We start from the raw sequence: 17,615 nt of genomic DNA, 5'->3' as shown, positions 1-17,615 counted from the left end.
GTAATGTGTGCTTTATGAACGAGGTAGACGACTTAAATTAGCACGCTTATATGCTAAAAGGGAAGCCCTTTATAAGGCTAACCCTTATAAGCAATATGCAAGGTGTTGGTGAGCGGATGATAAGGGTTTCGTAAGGGTATTTGGGCTACCGATTACACAAATGTGTGTACACAAATATAAGGGTTTTTAAAAACAAAATGAATGGTTTCGTCTGGCAAAGGATATGTTGAGTTAAGCCTTATGCAATACCCTTATAAAACCCGGATAAGGGATAGCGGGCCCTGGCTCTAAAGTCTATGGCGCTACAACGTAATTCCGTAAGGAATTCGTTTAGGAGGTGCAAGCGCGCACTGCTTGCCCTTAGAGCTGGTCAACGACGCCTAGTCTTACTAAGATGGCATATAGTCGAGAAATTCGGACGGGCACCGCCGTGGCGGAGTGGCCTAGGGGTTCATGGCGTTAGCCGCGATAGCTAAAGACGCCGGTTCGAATCCGGCCTTCACCACTGGAGGGCTTCGTCACCTTTTCTTTAATATATGACATCTATTACAGTTTTAAATTTATATGTAGTAGTGTGACTACTTAAAAAACACAAATCAAAATATTTAATAAAATAATTTGATTTGTTCCCAAACTTGTTCAAATTACCGTGTTGTTTTTATTTCATTCGGCATTGACTTGCCCAGATTTCACTCCGCATACGTTACGTGTCGTGTCGTGTAATGTCGATCACGAACTAAATACATAATGTCGATCAATCAATGCGAGTTCCAAGAGCAAGCCTGTTCACCTGTGACAGTTGTACCTACACACCATGCCTCATAACATAAAACTAAATCATATAGGTACATACATAACACAACCGCTACTATAAAAACGGCGCGTTTCGCGTAAATGACATTTTACGAAATAACAAGTGGAAGTATATTTTACCTAAGACCTATTAAATGCCCGACAAACGATGTAAACGAGCAGCAAGCCTGAATTAGCTTATTTGTCAGTTTTGTCATTTTAACTTAAGTATTTGTATAAGAAAGGGACAAAACATAATTTAACTAATTGCAATTATTTATGAACAAGGGCTTTATGCAAAACTGAACAATCAAACAGTATTTACAGTCACGTGTTCGACTGCTGTGGATATTATTGACCATAGGTACCTAATTATTCTTCGATCCTTATTATAAATGCATTGAATTGGCGTGCCCTCTCACATCAGCCGTCACATCATAGATATAATGTAAACATTGGCTTTAATACTAAAAACATATTTGGTTGGTAAATTTGGATTGACATAAAAGAGCGAACTCTTGGCACAGAATAAGTAATAGTACTACCGTACAGAAAATAAACTTCCTACAAAACCGAAGTTGGACAGCGATTCAGAGACGAATTATGCTGTCCCTTTCTAATGTATGGCACTATCAATTTCGGCTATATAGGGTTGTCAAAATTCAAGTCATTATCATATCTGTGGTCGTACACGCAAAGAGACGTCAAGTTGTGCCAACCCTAATAATTGCTCGGAGCAATGCTGAGCCGAAGGGAGCCGAGAATGCTCGAAAGGATCAGTTTCGCCCCCTGCCCTTGGTTCTGATTGACGTGACGTTGCATATAGATGATATCAATTAGCCTATATAGTATTATCTTGTGGCTCTAGAGAAAACGGTATAAGCTTCATAAAACTTGAATATAACTTATTCTATGTTATGGTTGTCAGAAAGAAAGACAAACAGCGGTTACAAGTTGTTTGTAAAACACGATCCTAGAATCATCCTAAGCATGATAATAAAAACACACTGTGACACGTCAGTAAAGTGAAGCAAGCGCATGTTTACCGTGGTCTGGACACGACATACACAATTGCACGGCTTCGCAATACCCAAGTAAGTATTATAATAAAAGTGACTGATAGAGTAAGAGTTGCCGGGTTATTCCCACTAGTTACCACCAACACCAACTCACTTTGGTGGTAACTAGTGAGACTTTATAGTCAGTTGTTACCACCAAAATATTTGAATGTATATTATTACTGACAAAAATAAAGCGTGGGTAATTTTTTAATAGATAGCCGATTCAGTAAACTGCTCTAAAACTAAACAAACATTTTTAGATAAGTCTATCGGTACAAGTATGAAATAAATCTACACAAAACTGTTTCACAATTTACGAACCGCAAAAAATTAAGAGCAATTTTTACACACATAGTTTTCTGAATCCCCTTGTCGATGTTACTTTATATTTATCTAGGTATTTTTCAGTTGTCCATCGAGAAAAAAAAAACATACACTGTACATAATTGTTCACTGTGTATGTGTGTACATAATGGGGTTGGCAACTGTCAAAGGTTTGCATAGATGGTGCCAGCATAGGTTTTACCTGTCTCTAGTTTTGTTTTATGAGAATTGGCTTAAAAGGGTTCGGCCACCAAGGTCATGAAATTCAAAAAAAAAATAAAGTATTTGACACAATTCTCGGAATAGACAGGAAAATCTATGTTGACGCGATCTGTAAATAAAATACTTCGATCGGCCAACCCAATAGACGGATAAAAACTTTCAGAGACGCCAGAATTTTATTGTTTCATTGTTCCTATCGCCTCAGTTTAAAATTGACGTAAAAATCACAGACAAATTAATTAAAGGGTAACACGAAGCAGTCACGAAAGCAGGTGTAAAACGATATTTTAAAGTTAAGCTCATCAGAAATATTCCCACAAATAAGCAACTCAGTGCACATTTGTATTGCATATGCATATGCTTCCTTGTGGTGGGTGTCACTCATAGTGTCATAGCAAGTCGTTCAGTAATTAATGGCAAACTGGGCTTCCTTCTTAACTTACCAACAAAGACATTTTGTCGGAACAGGACTTGCGCCGCCACTGTTAAATAATATTTTTCCTGACATCTCACTCCGTTTGTCTTACTAGCCTATAATGTTTAATTGAAGTATCAGGTTTCTGGCATGTAGCACAAGTCATAACATAACATATCATATTTGTAACTCTTGAACTATACGAACAAGCAGCGACAAATGGTTCGTCAAACGTTGTTCGCCGACTTGTATTAAATTAGATTGTTATCGTAAGATCGCGAACTTACGCGTGTTTTACACAATAACCGGCGGGTTTATCACAAGGCGAGTTATATTGAACACTTAGTACGTAACCTGCATCGCTCACACTGTGTCAATGTCGCCGACATTGATCCGGTCCTCGGCTGCAGTCACTGAGAAGCCCAGTATGCGAGCATCAATTTTAAGCATTTTATTCTTCTTTGTCTTTTTGCCTTTGCCCTGAAATAAAATAAATATTTTAAATTAAAACTGTTACTCGACGGGATATACTCCTTAAGTAATATGGCTGGGTTAAAGGCGATGAAATCACCTTTACTTCCTGATAGTCGGAGGCCGACGTAGTGCGCGGGTTGACGGCTACCGCGGGCGAGCACAGGTCGTCGGAAGGCGTCACCATGCCGACGCGGAGCAACTTGGACCTGTTAACATATAATACGTCACTCTTTCACTGTCACAGTGCTGCTGCTGCTGGTCACATCTTACTCGTTTATGCCATTGCCAACCTTTCTTGTGCCGAAATATTGTTATAGGCCCATCAATCATATTTCCTAAATAGGTAAAAATAACAGAATAATATAGTGCCAGTTGCACCATCCACATTTGACAGACTGATCAAGGTCACCCGGCGCGCCGCGGCGGTTTACTATGAAACTTTCCATACAATAAAATTTAGCAAACTCTTTAACGATGACAAACAGTTTGGTGCAACCGACCCTTAGTGTTTGTAATTAACGAAGACAGACTATATTTTCCGAAAATTTCAGGTTTTTATTTTTTCCTCCACATGGGTTTTTTGGGGGTGAAAGTTGGGCATTTTTCGAAATTCTCAATTTTCACAACTACTTTTCTAATTTACCATATTATTCTACAATGATGAAATTTATTTGCCAGTATAAACTGGGCAAGGACATTCTATTTTTTTTAAAGTAAAGGCCCATTTACATGGTGCGAGTTTCTCGCCTCGACCATGCGATTATCGTAGCACGAGAAAAAATATGGCATCATGTAAACTATACGTACGATATCGCACAAGTAGGGGCGATAATCTCCTCGCCTTTGATGATTGGATGTCTCCGTGTAAACAAAACTTAAATGCGAGAATCGTATTTCGAGTTTATATGCTTTTCAGTCGTCATCATGAGTGCATTGCAAGAGGCTGTTCTGATTGTGTCGGTACTTTATACGTTTTAAATTTTACTTTTACATTTTCATTTTCAAAACGCACAAAAAAAAAATCTTTGAATATAGGTACTTGAATTCAGCTAACTATTTCCCGCCAAGAGCCAATATTAAAATAAATGCAACTTAAATTATATTAAAATCATTAAATTAATTTGTTTTTGTTAAAAAAAAAAACATTTTTGTTAGAAGATGTTATCGCTGACTGTACTTTTCTTTAACAGACAACTAATACTCATCGAGAGAATTTTACTCAACCCAAACACATCTAGGTTGCGTTGTTTTATAGAGTTCCCATGGCCACCTCCTGTGTCCATAATCAGACCAGTTCAATGGTACCATAATATTACATTGTCACCCAACTCACATATGTATAGGAATTTTAAGCTCAATCAAATAATGGGAAGTGGGTTAAATTTGCAAGATTTGACCAGAACAAACATATTCAAACAAACAAACATTTACAAGTTAAATAAAAGCTTGTAAAAATATTGTGAGAAACAAGAAATATTATTACGAATATTTACGGTATACGTATAGCTAGTGGTAAATGATTAGCAACTAATCACGTAAGATGACTGGCAAAACTCGTATGAAAATCAGTTCGGACCGATTCGTGCGATACTCGCACGTACGTGAAAAAATGTCATACGAGAACGAGTTTAGACGAGTCGAGAAATCGTAAGCAAATATCTCCCTAGAATGCGGCTCCTCGTGTAAACTATTTCGCCTGGCGATAATCTCCGTGCGAGTATCGAATGACATAATCGTAGGCGAGTTTATATTTCTCGCATGAATGTAAACATTTTTATACGATACTCGCCTGGCGATTATTGCATACGATAATGTCATACGATTTCTTGACCCACCGCTACCCTACACGTGACCCCTGGGTGGTGCTAAAAGTGCAACAAACTGGCAACCGTACTGTCTTCCAGAAGATCTCACGGTTCTTACTACACTGTTCTACCAAAGATGCCTCGCTATGTTCAGAAAAATCGAATGCGTTCCCAAATGCCTACTACCAGCACTGCACAGTGCCAGCTGACTAAGGACGTAGGGCCCTCAGCCCGAGTCTGCTCTTTAAATATAGAAGGCATAAGCCAAGCTAAGTCCGAATGCATGCACAGGATTGCCATAGACTATAAAATCGACGTCATTTTGCTCCAAGAGACTCCTCACGCAGCTGACCCCACACAACTCGCTAGAAGGGGAACTATCCCTGGCTTCCACATGCTATGTGCTACATACCACGCTAAATACGGTACGGCTATATGTATATAGGTACATACGTGACAACCTTCTACCATCGGCTACAATTATATGCAACTCCATAAACGATGTGAATACCGCAATTACAACAGTACAAGTGGGAGAAACAAAGATATGCAATATTTACAAACCACCGAAGAGTCCGTGGCCCCAACCTGCACTTCCAAACTTCGGACAACCTTCCATCGTAGTAGGAGATTTTAATAGCCATCACACCTGCTGGGGTTATAAAGGTAATGATAGTAATGGTGAAGCCATTGTGGATTGGGCAGATGAGTGTAACTACTTTCTGGTGTTCGGGAACAAGGATAAAGGCACCTTTAAATCTGCTCGCTGGGGCCGAGAATATAACCCCGACCTAGCCTTTGTTTCCCTTGACTGCAACCGGCGCCCCATACCAGTAAATAGAACTGTACTGCAGGATTTCCCACATACCCAACATCGCCCAGTCCTTCTGGACGTCGGTGTTAAGATACCAATAATCCAGTCATTCCCTGTGCCACGCTGGAATTTCCACAAAGCCGACTAGGGAAGTTACACCCAGGTATTGGATGACTCAATTAGATGGATACCGCCCCTAGTAGAAAATTACGAAAGATTTTTAAAATTAATAATCTCGATGCAAAAAAATACATTCCACGTGGATATCGCAAGCAATACATACCGTGCTGGAACTCTGACACCGAGACCCTGTGGCAAGAATACACCAGCACTGCGGACAGCAATGTCGGCCACGCCCTCATAACATCCCTAAACCGAGCACGCCAGTTGAAATGGGAAAGCACAGTCCAAGGCATGAACTTCACCCACTCAAGCCGTAAAGCATGGCACTTACTGAAACGCCTTACATCTGGAGCTGGTGGCCAGACGAATATAAGTAAAGTAAGCCCAAATGAAATAGCGAGTCGAATCGTAAACCTGTCAAAGGCACCGAGCAACAAAGCCCACACTCGCGCCGTCAAGAAGGAGCTGAAACTGCTGAAGTCACAGTCTGCCCCAGACCCTCAATTCAGTCGCTCGGTGACTGCTGATGAAATAGAGTCCAGTATCAAGTACATCAAATGCGGGAAGGCCTGCGGAGAAGACAACATCTTCCCAGAGTTTATTAAGCATTGTGGACCTCGCGTGCAAAAGTGGCTTGCAGTTTTTCACAGCCATCATCAACTCTGGGAAAATTCCGCCCTCCATGAAACTGGCGAAGATAACTGCAGTCCTTAAACCTGCTAAACCGGCCGACCGAGCAGTCAGCTACCGCCCAATTGCACTTCTCAGTGTGCTGTACAAACTCCTGGAGCGGGTACTGCTCGATCGCATTGCTCCGACCATCGACAAATACATCCCACAGGAACAAGCAGGATTTCGCCCAGGCCGCAGCTGTAGTGATCAAGTCCTTGCGCTCACGACCCACTTGGAAAAAGGCTTCGATGAGAACCTTAAGTCGTCAACTGCATTCATAGATCTGACAGCTGCCTACGACACCGTGTGGCGGCAAGGCCTCCTCTCTAAGCTCCTCAAGGTGGTCCCATGTATAAAAATATATAGGATCATCGAGGATGCTCTTACCAACAGGCCATTCCGCGTCCTCCTTGGGAATGAACCCAGCAGTATTAGGGTGTTGAATAATGGGCTACCTCAGGGATCAGTCCTGGCTCCCACTCTTTTCAATTTGTACACCTACGACATGCCAGATACTCAATCGAGGAAATTCACTTACGCTGACGACTTAGCTCTAGTCGTGCAGGATCGCAATATAAGCACCACTGAACACCGCTTAGAATATGACCTAGCCGTTATGGACGAGTACTTTACCCGCTGGCGCCTATGTCCTAACGCCTCGAAAACTGAAGTGTGTTGCTTCCATCTAAATAACCGACTAGCTACCAAGAAACTCAGCATCCCATTCAGGGGCTCTTTGCTCAACCACAACCCGTCTCCCAAATACCTGGGTGTCACTCTGGACCGAAGTTTAACTTACAGCTCTCACCTTAATAATACCGCAGCAAAACTGAGGACAAGGAATGGCATTCTGCAAAAACTAACGGGAACAACATGGGGAGCCTCTGCCAGCTGCCTGCGAACATCGGCCTTGGCGCTTGTATACTCTTCAGCGGAATACTGCGCCCCCGCCTGGCTTAACAGTGCCCACACAAGCGTCATTGACAGGCAGCTAAATGCTACGATGCGTCTCATCACGGGATGCATGAAGCCCACCCCTGTGCATTGGCTCCCAGCTCTAAGTGGCATTGCCCCTCCCCACCTCCGTCGCAAACACCATCTGCTCAGAGAAGCTCATGAACGACCGGAACTGCCTCTCAACAGAGACTTGGCTACGTTCAGATGTACAAGGTTGAAGTCCAGAAACCCACCGGCTCTTCTTACCCACCAACCATGCTCTCAGTAGAACCTGAACGAAGCCTGGTCCGAAGAATGGTCACAGGCAGACGTCCCATCTGATCTCTTTGAGCTAAACCCACGGAGCCACGCGCCTGGGTGCAATGAATCACGCCGTGCCTGGTGCATGCTTAACCGTCTCAGAACAGGAATCGGCCACTGTGCGTACCTCCGAAAAAAATGGGGATGGAGTGATCAGGAGTGCTGCGAATGCGGATGCCCAAAGCAAACTGTTCGGCATATCGTCTTGGAGTGCCCACTGACAAAGTACGATGGCCCAGTGGAAGATTTTAAAACCGCAACGAGTGCAGCCATCACCTACTTGGACAAATGTAGATTTAGATTATAAGCTAGCTAATAAATGAACAGTGTAAAATATAATTGCCATACGATAAATAAATAAAAATACGATTTCTCGCCCCAAAACGTGCGAGAAACTCGCACCATGTAAATGGGCCTTAACTCTTGATGTGCAAATTGTGCAATAGGGTTGCCATAGTAAATAGTTGAAAATCGTAAAAATGGACCGATAGCGTGAACATTTTAGATGGCCACCATTTTGTTTGTAGTTGGTTTAGCTAACTTTTGTCATACAATATAACCAGTGATCGGAATTGGGTGAGCTAAATTACCTATTCTTCGCAATAGGACATAATATAGAGTAGTTACAAATGGGTAAAATAGTTATTTGTGCAACAAGAGAGGAAAGTTGGTTTTTCTTGAGTGTTTATTTTGAGTCCCGAGAAAGCGAAAGATTTTATAATTGAATCACGAGCGAAGCGAGTGATTCTAAGGTAGAATCTTGAGCGTAGCGAGGGACTAAAAAACACGAGATGTGAAATAACTTTGCTCTCGTGTTGCACACATAATTTTTCACCTCAGTAGTGAGAACATATTAAAGGTTAAAATGTATTTCGAATTACACAGAATAAACAGAAAAAAAAAGTTATTATAATATGTACCATACCATACGATACGATACGATACATACCAAAACCATACCATACCACACCACACCATACCATACCAGACCATACCATACCATACCAAAACCGCATACCATACCATACCATACCAAAACCGCATACCATACCATACCATACGAAACGATACCATACCATACCATACGATACGATACCATACCAGACCAGATCATACCATACCATACCATACCAGGCCATACCATACCATACCATACCAAACCATACCATACCATACCAAACCATACCATACCAGACCAGATCATACCATACCATACCATACCAAACCATACCAGGCCATACCATACCATACCAAACCATACCATACCATACCATAAAAAAAATGTAATAAATGTATAAAGTTCATGGCCTTCACTAAATTAAAAAACTACATTGTTTCACTCCCTGGAGTGAGGAAAGTCGCACTTTCCTCACTCCAGGGAGTGACGAAAGTAGGCTTGTTCGAGCTGCTGAGGTGAAAAATATTTTTTCACATCACCAATTCCAAAAAATGGCACTTTTTCTTCCCTGCTTAGAGGGATAATAGTAACACTTTTCTGTTCTAGGACACTATAAAAAAAAAACACATTATTTTTTTAGCTTAAATAATATTTTTAAACATCATAATTACCTCATAGGTGATGTGAAAAGCAGTATGTGTCACATGGTAGCAAAATTATTTCCATCTTGTCTTGGGCGTAACACACTTGAACTCCGCTCAGGATTCTACTTTAGATGTCACAAGGGAGCAAAATGACATATTTACGGCGAGGGCGTACAATTGAATCCTAAACGAAGCGAAGGATTCTACCATAGAATCCTGAGCGTAGTGAGGGATTCAAGTGTTAACGCCCAAGGTGAAAATAATTTTGCTACCATGTGACACATACTGCTTTTCACATCACCTATGAGGAAATTACATACATATATTAGGTTTTAAAACATTATTATTTTAAGCAAAGATCGATACGGACAAAGTGCAAAAAATATGTATACACGACCTTAGTATAGGTACATACTTCTGGCACTTTGTCCGTATCGATATTTTCAGACGTGACTGTACTAACAATTTAAAAGTACCTACAGCTCATAATTATGAACCTAATATCTTGTTAAAGACATCAGCAAACACATAAAATGATACAATTAAAATCAAGTACATTATTTTTGTAGATTTTTCTGGTAACAAATTAGCTCTTACCCCTTTGAACCAAATCTTCGGAAGACCACTTTGAAGACTAAATAATGATATCACTTATATTTATTATTATAAAGTTATTGATTTAAACTAAGTATTTACAAATTTATACACAATCCAGAACCGCATAATATGCTTTGTGAAATATTTGTACAAAACTTTTTAAATTGCATAGACAAGTATGGCTGCGTTTAAGGAGACCTAAAATGTCAAAATAAAAATTAAATTATTAAACTAATGTTTTTTACGTTTCTTTGTAAATATTACGCTAATTAATTAATTTACTTCATTTAAATACGCTATTATAGGTAATTAATTTAAAATACGCTAATTACATTTATTGTTTACAATTACAACAAAATATTATTTAAGTCAGAAAAATTGTATGCACGTAATCGATTATAAAGAAATTGTAATCGATTATATGCATACTAATTTCATATGCCTTTGTGTCAATATTTCATACTGGCAACAAAATGTCCTTGAACAGAAAAGTGCCACTTTGATCCCTCCTAGCAGGGAAGAAAAGTTCCCTTTTCGAATAGGTGATGTGAAAAGATTTTTTTTGAATACAAATATTTATTTAAGTGAAAACATAGTTTTACAACATTCAATACTTAAAAATAACCACAATATACTTAACTAATACTAAACCTAAACTAACCCTTAAAAACTAGTCGAACAACCCACCCCGCATCGCTCCCGACGCAAAGGTGCCCATCACGCTTGCTGCGTTTCCGCGTTGAACCGCGATGGACAACCTCTGCGCCAGGAACGACCCGGAGCGGGGGTCGAGACCCCTCTCCCGCAGGCGACGCCCCAGCTCCCCGAGAAAAGTTTTCGCCTCCGCGCACCAGCACCCAGACGTCTCCACAGCAAGGGGAACGAACAAGTAGTTTGTTAGCCCCGAGTACTTGTCCCTCTTTTGGGACGCCGCCTGCTCAGCGGCTGCTCCTGCCGACCGCACGGTGCGGCCAAGGTGCGAGGCGGCGAATGTGCTGACGCAGGTGGCGTCCCACAAAAGGCACTTACCTTTCTCCCACGGCACCAGAGTCAATTCGTCCGGCCTCTTCCCATCTGACCGACTAAGACCCGGCGGCTCCAGCACACACGGGACATTGGCTGACACCAGCGCCCTTCGAACAATGTCATTCAAGGCGTGGTGCCGTGGGAACCTCTCCGCGCACCGGCAACAGCTCAAAGCATGGTGCCCACTGCTCTCCACCATGGACCCGCAGATGCATAGATGTGGTTGACAAACATCGCAGCCCAGACGAAAAGCAACGGCCACACCCGCAACGAGTCATTGTCGAGCAGGGTGCCTAGGTTCGGGGAGTGAAGGGCGTGCAACCAACCCCCAGATTCCGGCGCCGAAGCCGCGTTCAGCCTGGCCCTATCAGCACCAGAAGCTTGATCTAAAAGACAGCCAAACAGACGCTTAATATTGACCTCGTCCCACGAGCGCTGACGAAACGTCTGTTCAGGCACTGACGCACCCGGGTTGAGAGCCTCCCAGGCCGACAACGCATCGGAAGCGAAAGGTATTACCGCCTTGCCACCATCTAAGGATAAAATCTTAGTGACAAGGTCCACGACCCCCGCCGCCGATGCCAGGAAGGCCGGAAGACACACATCCCGCACGCGCCGTATGCCAAGTCCGCCACTCCGTATAGGCAACGAAGCCAAGTCCCACTGGTCCGGATTCAACGAGACATTCAGTACACCCTCAGCACAGTCTTTCAACACCAGGTCAAACGAGTCCATGTGGCCTGGGTGCAGCCAGGCAGGTACAGTACGCAGAAAGTATGTCACCTTGGGAACGGCAAAGCAGGACCTTAAGAGCGCTATTACATTTCGGCGTTGAGCGAGTTTAGGTATTTTACGCGCTGCGGCGGGATGTGCGAGCTCAGTATGCCGATCCCTTCTACCACGTTTTCCCTCTCGCTCGCACTACAATGATGGATTAAATAATCTTGATCCTTCGTGAAGCATACTGAAAACAATTATAACGACACTAACTGTACTTAAATTTTAAAATCCTAATTATTGTTATTTGGTACGAAAATACTAAATCCAGTGCAAATGTACTTACTTTTGTATTATAAAAGAATTATTTTATACTAGAAAGAAATTATACTCGCTTGCTTACATGTTTCGTCATTACATTTGGTACAGGTACAGGGTAACCGTACCGCTTGGGTAGCGAAACTATTTTAGCTATATGTAGCAGTGTTGGCCGTAATTGTTAATTTTAATTAACCATTGATCAATTGCATTAACCATTAGTTCCACCATTAACCAATTGCATTACGCACCAATTGCATTAAAGTTAATTCGAATTAAATTTTTGAGACGTTAATGGCCATTGAAGTTAAAGTTTTGTTTAGTGTTGTTTGACATATCAGTCAAATTTGACAGATTGACAGTTTTTGTCTTTTTGTAGTGAAAATGAACATGGTTTGTTTGCTAAATTATATCCCAAAAAGATAATTTTCACTGAAAATGACAAATACAGTCAATCTGTCAAACTTGACTGATATGTCAAACAACACTAAACTATGTCACTTAGTACAAAACTTTAACAAAACATGTTAATTTTCACTAAAAATGACAAAAACTGTCAAACTGTCAATTTTGACAGTTTTGACAGATGTGTCAAACTACATTTTCCATCCCATGACTAATGATGAAGGTCCTATCAAAATCGGACAAGCCGTTTCGTTTTGGGATCCAAAACTGTCAAAATGACACAAAATGTCAATTTTGATAGATTGTATAAATCTACACTTGACAATGTCACTTGGTGCTAAATTATATCCCAAAAAGATAAATTTAACTGAAAATGACAAAAACTGTCAATCTGTCAAATTTTACTGATATGTCAAACAACACTAAACTATGTCACTTAGTACCAAACTTTAACAAAACATGTTAATTTTCACTAAAAATGACAAAAACTGTCAAACTGTCAATTTTGACAGTTTTGACAGATGTGTCAAACTACATTTTCCATCCCATGACTAATGTTGAAGGTCCTATCAAAATCGGACAAACCGTTTCGATTTGGGATCCAAAAATGTCAAAATGGCGCAAAATGACAATTTTGACAGATTGTATAAATTTACACTTAACAATGTCACTTGGTGCTAAATTATATCCCAAAAAGATAATTTTCACTGAAAATGACAAAAACTGTCAATCTGTCAAATTTGACTGATATGTCAAACACTAAACTATGTCACTTAGTACAAAACTTTAACAAAACATGTTAATTTTCACTAAAAATGACAAAAACTGTCAAACTGTCAATTTTGACAGTTTTGACAGATGTGTCAAAATACATTTTCCATCCCATGACTAATGTTGAAGGTCCTATCAAAATTGGACAAGCCGTTTCGATCTGGGATCCAAAACTGTCAAAAATGTCAATTTTGACAGATAGTATAAATCTACACTTAACAATGTTACTTGGTGCTAAATTCTATCCCAAAAGGATAATTTTCCCTGAAAATGACAAAAACTGTCAATCTGTCAAATTTGACTGATATGTCAACCAAACCTTAGTTCCACTAGGTACTGCCAGGGTTCAGCATCAGCTCTATCATGGGTACTGCTCTCCCAAGTTGCTTAACAAGACGAGTCGGATGACTAAAACAGGGTCTGCCTATGTTGCACCAAACCTTAGATCCACTAGGTACTGCCAGGGTTCAGCATCAGCTCTATCATGGGTACTGCTCTCCTAAGTGCTCATCAAGACGAGTCGGATGACTAAAACAGCGTGTGCCTATGTTGCACCAATCCTAAGTTCCACTAGGTACTGCCACCGTTCAGCATCAGCTCTATCATGAGTACTGCTCTCCCAAGTTGCTCATCAAGACGAGTCGAATGATCAAAACAGTGTGCGCCTATGTTGCACCAAACCTAAGTTCCAGTAGGTACTGCCAGGGTTCATAAGGAGGATGAGTATTACATACTCAAAACTTATACAAGTTCAGTCTTAGTTATATCGGAGCATCGTTTATAATGGCGTAAACGCCATCGACAATAAGGTCCCTTTTTATAGGAAATACCACATTTTATTCTGTTTTTAGTATTTGTTGTTATAGCAGCAACAGAAATACATCTGTGAAACTTTCAACTGTCTAGCTATCACGATTCACGGTTCATGAGATACAGCCTGGTGACAGACGGACAGACAGACAGACAGACAGCGGAGTCCTAGTAATAGGGTCCCGTTTTTACCGTTTGGGTACGGAACCCTAAAAACAGAATAAAATAGATATTTAAGTGGTGCTCCCATACAACAAACGTGATTTATTTATCGTTTTGTGCGTAGTACGGAACCCTTTGTGCGCGAGTCCGACTCGCACTTGGCTGGTTTTTTTTTTAATTTACTACCTATAAAATGTCAGGTAATTTCAAATATTTTTATTGTGGTTCGGAAGTTTGTTATGTTACTATACTATATTATAATACTATAATAACAAATACAGTACTCGGATTAAAGTTTCTCAGTCGCAGTTTACACGCACACAGTATAGCGTTTTACACGGCGCCTGCCGCACACAACGATAAAAAACCTCGTTGTCGCCGTCGAAAAGGTGCGGAGCCGACCGACACAGGTCCGACCTCTTCAAGCTCTGCCGCGGTACTGAGATCGCCAGCGCGCGTCATCGGCAATATAGAGTATTTTCAAAAAATTGCCAAAAAATTAAAGTAGAATTTGATAAACACAAATGTATACCAACAGTATAAGCAAACGTTGCAGATTGCTCGTGTATAAAAATGACTTCGATAATAAGTAGATTTTCGTAGGAATTTACACTTGTTTCGAAGAGAAAATTCAATTCGTTTAACATTGATTTTCTCTTTCTTAAAAGCATGTAGGAAGAATATCGTTCGATATTCCTAAAGTACAGGATATTAGTAATACAAAATATCCAACTTTAGCAGAGTAAACTTCTCAAAATTTACAAATAAGAGCTCACAATTCAGTGCTTCATGCGGTTTTTCGTAAACGACCATCAGAAAAAAAATCATTACTAATTTAATTAGTCCTTTTTCTAAAATGTACAACGATATTCCTAAATATAAGAAGACGCTCTTACTGGAACAAGTACTCTTTATTTCTAATAATGAGCGTAAAATCTTAAATCTTATCGGGAATATCATCATTTTTACATTATTTCGACTTTTCTTGTAAGAACGCTCTTAACAAAGTAAGTGCCACATGAGCCGAGAGCTTTTTCAGCCTCTCACCAGCGGACCTAAGAAGCTGCTCTCTCACCATGAATGCTTCAGGTATAGCTGCGGGAAACACGGGAGAACCCAAAAGATTAAAATTCTGGGTAGATAACTCCTTGAGGCCGGGGAGTAAGGAACAAAACAAAGAGAAGGAAGGTTGAGAGCTGGCGCTACAAGGAAAAAACTCACATTTACTAGAGTTGACTTCGAGCCCCAGCTCCCGAAAAAGTGGAAGTAGCGCAAGCAGGTCCTGTTCAACCTCCTCTGGCCTACCCCCCAGAGTGCCGTCGTCGAGGTACCACACATTTAATGGGGATCGAGATCTAGATATGGCCTTTTGAATAGCCAGACTGAAGATAAGGGGACCAAGCGGATCCCCCTGCTGAGCACCAACCTGGGATGGAATAAGCGAACCGTTAAAAAAGAGTTTGGAAGGAGACGAATAGGACTGGTACAAGAAAGGGTAGAGAGCTGGAGCTCTCTCCAGAACCTCTGTAAGAAGAGTGTCGCGTTCCAAAGAGTTGAAGGCATTCTTAATATCAAGCTTAATTATAATGCAATCCGCGTTATTTGGGTCGAGCGCGAAGGCTCGAATGGCGTGGATGGCAGCCTCACAACCCAGTTTGGTGCCAAATCCCAGTTGGCACGGTTGCAAATAGGAAGCCATTTCCTCTCTCGCAGCGTAACAACCGAGCCTGGCAGTCAAACGGCGGAACACGCTGCCGACAGCTATAGGCCTTAAACCACCATCCTTTTTCGACAGCGCGCATCCTTATGGGCGCTGCGCCCCTTGGTCTGTCCTTATGTATACGGTGCATCCTTATGCACCGTATACATAAGGACAGACCAAGGGGTTTAACTGATCACTAAGGAGGAAGTTACATAGTCTGGTCAAGCACTCCAGCAACCGAAGCCCATTATCGCCAGCAGAACCTGAAGTGAGCTCCTTCAGATGCGATGGGCGAATACCGTCTAAGCCTGCTGCCGAAACACTGTTAAAGGAGCCTAGAGCCTGCGCAACCTCCTCCGGCCTGACTGTGAGAGCTGGGCAGGATCTGTCTGGTTCTGGTGGGAATAACAACGGCCGGGATGGGGCAGGGTGCTTTAACTGCAAGTTGGCAAGGGTTTCAGGGCTTGACGGGGCGTTGGTTTTTTGAATAACTGTTCTAAATCAAAAGTTTGACCAGATTTTTTCCTTTGAAAGGACACTGCTCGGAAATTAAGATAAATAAAAACTTTTATAAAAAAAAGATAAACCGACTTCAAAAAGGATGAAATAAAATATTATCCTTTTTAGGGTTCCGTGTTTAAGTATATGCGTTACCAACTGATATGTTTGAAGTCGGTGCCAAGCCAAATTTTAAACCATATATTCATAGGGATTTTGGTGCAATTCGATAAAGATGCGGCTATATAAGTATGTACGTTGGATTACCTAATGCAGCGTACTACGTAGGCGAACAACACGCGAATGCGAAGCGGCGCGGCACGGCGCCTTAATTAATCCTTTGATACCTATATAGAAGTGTCCTACGTGGGCGATCTCGTTGCGAACGCGAACGAATTGGGCCGGCCGCGCCGTGCCGCGTCGCTTCGCTTCGTGTTCGCTTCGTGTTCGCCTATGTAAGACGCAGCGTTACACGACGACAATAAACGAACTTCCTGTACACCTCAGAACAGAACACACGGTTGAACCTTCTTGGCGCAGTTCGTACCATGCTTGTCGGCACGTTAGTGTAAATCTAATACGTTTTGTCGTCGTATTTTTTTAAAGAGCATTTCTTACTAATTCTTAAACAGTCATCGCACGCAAGTGTGGGATTGGGACTGAGTTATTTTCTGTCGCTTATCCAGAGGACTACATTTCAAAATATAAAACAATTCAAGAAACCTTCATGCAAAATTTCAGCTAAAGCGGTTCAGTTGTTTAGCCATGAAAAAGTAGCAAAGAGGCAGACATAATTGCTTTCACGTTTATAACATTTGTACAGTTGTAATGGGATTTATAGACATAAAGCTGATTATTTTTGACTGGTATTGTTACTACTTGGAGTACTTGGCTTGGCACCGACTTCAAACATATCAGTTGGTAACGCATATACTTAAACACGGAACCCTAAAAAGGATAATATTTTATTTCATCCTTTTTGAAGTCGGTTTATCTTTTTTTTATAAAAGTTTTTATTTTTCCATTTTTAGTTTTAAGACATTGTTAAGAGCGTAACGCATGAATGAAAAACATAATCATGTTTATCTGTAAATTCGTAAACTTTATT

General features: G+C 41.2%; 2 protein-coding genes across 2 annotated transcripts in view; both read right to left on the bottom strand.

Moving 5' to 3' along the window:
- The window catches only part of LOC134754305 (proton-coupled amino acid transporter-like protein CG1139), a 522,474-nt gene that overhangs the window by 272,922 nt on the left and 231,937 nt on the right, over positions 1-17,615 (bottom strand). The gene's annotated exons all lie outside the window — the stretch shown is intronic.
- Positions 2,906-17,615, bottom strand: part of LOC134753708 (GRB10-interacting GYF protein 2-like) — a 145,443-nt gene continuing 130,733 nt past the window's right edge. The window contains exons 26-27 of the mRNA XM_063689647.1: positions 3,386-3,494; positions 2,906-3,294 (exon numbers count right to left, since the gene is read on the bottom strand). Of these exons, the coding sequence (XP_063545717.1) occupies positions 3,178-3,294; positions 3,386-3,494 (226 nt within the window). The 3' untranslated portion in view covers positions 2,906-3,177. The remainder of the gene's footprint in view (positions 3,295-3,385; positions 3,495-17,615) is intronic.

The sequence above is a fragment of the Cydia strobilella genome, chromosome Z, assembly GCF_947568885.1.
Source record: "Cydia strobilella chromosome Z, ilCydStro3.1, whole genome shotgun sequence".
Lineage (NCBI taxonomy): Eukaryota > Metazoa > Arthropoda > Insecta > Lepidoptera > Tortricidae > Cydia > Cydia strobilella.
This window is presented reverse-complemented; position numbering and strand designations above follow the sequence as displayed.